General features: G+C 39.0%; 1 protein-coding gene across 1 annotated transcript in view; it reads left to right on the top strand.

Moving 5' to 3' along the window:
• The window catches only part of LOC106872568 (uncharacterized), a 20647-nt gene that overhangs the window by 8309 nt on the left and 10296 nt on the right, over positions 1 to 2042 (top strand). Inside the window, exon 4 of the mRNA XM_014919599.2 lies at positions 271 to 410. Within this exon, the coding sequence (XP_014775085.1) occupies positions 271 to 410 (140 nt within the window). The remainder of the gene's footprint in view (positions 1 to 270; positions 411 to 2042) is intronic.

Here is a 2042-nt window from a genome sequence, read left to right on the forward strand (position 1 = left end):
CTTCATTCCTGATTGCCTTGAGGTGGGGGGAAGACTCCCGTATTGAGTGCAACATACCCTTTGTAGCACGGACCCACCAATATCAGGGGCACGGTGCAATTGCCCTTTCCACTTTCCTATAAATCCAGCTCTGTACATATATACATATGCATTTAATCCGATGTGCTAACGATCCTGCCTTTTTGACCGTATTTATAATAATAATAATAATAATAATAATAATAATAATAATAATAATAATAATAATAATAATATTCTATGGTATTTCAGTGGTTACCACATCGAAAAGCTTCAGCTGCAGGATTTGTCCTGTTTTCTCATGGGATGTCTGCTTTCATTTTTAATTTTGTGAGCACTAAATTCATCAATCCAGAAAATTATCAAGAAAATGAATTTATCGATGGAGAAGCGTAAGTAAATATTATTGATCTTAATTCATTAAGTCTGTATAAAGCAGTGAGATGGCTGAACCGTTGGCATTCCGGGCAAAATGCTTAACGGCATGTCGTCCGTCATTACGTTCTGAGTTCAAATTCCGCAGAGGTCGATTGTACTTTCATCCTTTCGGGGTCGATAGAATAAGTGCTAGTTGAACACTAGGATCGATATAACCGATTTGATCGCTCCCCTCGAAATTGCTGGCCTTGTGCAGAAATTTGAAACCAATGTATTTTGTCTGTTTGATAGTTTATAAGAATCGTTAGAGCGTTTAAAAAATGGCGTAATCGTTTTTAGGTGTTTTTTTTTATTTATTCAAATCCCTTGAAAAACAGAATGTGTGTCAGTCTTTTTGCCACCATTAGTGTTTGTGATGTCCTTCGATGTGGTTGAACAACCAATCTCAACCAGTCAGGATTCACAGTACAGGTTGTACTATTCATCATTTCAATAATTGAATACAAAATATGGCTAGTGAGACCTACATTCGGGTGATTTAACTGACTCACCAACTCACCCTTATACATCAATCCAACACAATTGTACCCAATTACATCCGAGTGGAGTGGGGTAACATAAAATAATGAGATTTTTTTAAGAACACGGTGCAGAGCGGCACTGGGAATGGAAACCATGTCCTCACAATTGACAACGTTGATCCGGTCATGCAACAGGTTGTACTAGGTTACATGTTACCAGTAGCACTGGTGAGTCACTTGACATTCTGATAATTAATGTTATCAGAATCTGAGTTGTGCAGGATAGTGGTGGAGATAAGCTAGGTTAGTGATACATTCCCATAGGCACTCCCACAGAGATATAGACACAAGTTGGCCGTTCAGTTGACTCAAAAAAAAAAAAAAAAAAAAAACTTCATCGAACAGCTCAGTACATACACAAGATGATGCTCTCCCGAAACTCCCGAACGATATGCTGTATCAGGACTGGGACGTGGAGTTGAGTAATTCCAAGTAAACTTGATCGAATGTCAGAAACTATGTCAAAAACTATTGCTGTTGTTAAGGCCGGTGTGTCGGATCTTTACGTTCGGTGTTTAAATCCCCCTGAGAGCAACTTTATCTTTCGTGTATTTTGGTTCGATAAACTTAAGTATCCATCAAGTGCTAGATCAAAGGTACCTTTCAAAATTACAACTCATGTACGTAAATCAGAAGACTTTATTAAGACCCGTGGATAAGGCTACAAACAAACAGAATTGTTAGAGCATCCGAAAAAATGCCTTGCCTTATTTATTCCGTCACTTTATATTCTGAATCCAAATCTACTGTGATTATCTTAATCGTTCCTATTATTCAGTAGTGTTTCGCGTGTGCGTGTGAGTATGTGTATGTGTGTATGTGCTTGTAGCGTTTCGTATGTGTGTGTGTGTATGCGTGTACGTGCTCGTGGCGTTTCGTATGTGTGTGAGTGTGTCTATGTGTGTACGTGCTCGTAGTGTTTGGCAAGTGTGTGTGCGTGTATATGTATGTGCTCGTAGTGTTTCGTACGTTTCTGAGTGTGTGTATGTGTGTACCTGCTCGTAGCGCTTCGTACGTATGTGTGCGTGTGTTTTTGCTTGTAGTGCTTGATAAGTGTGTATGTGT

This window comes from Octopus bimaculoides, chromosome 10 (genome assembly GCF_001194135.2).
Source record: "Octopus bimaculoides isolate UCB-OBI-ISO-001 chromosome 10, ASM119413v2, whole genome shotgun sequence".
NCBI classification, from domain to species: domain Eukaryota; kingdom Metazoa; phylum Mollusca; class Cephalopoda; order Octopoda; family Octopodidae; genus Octopus; species Octopus bimaculoides.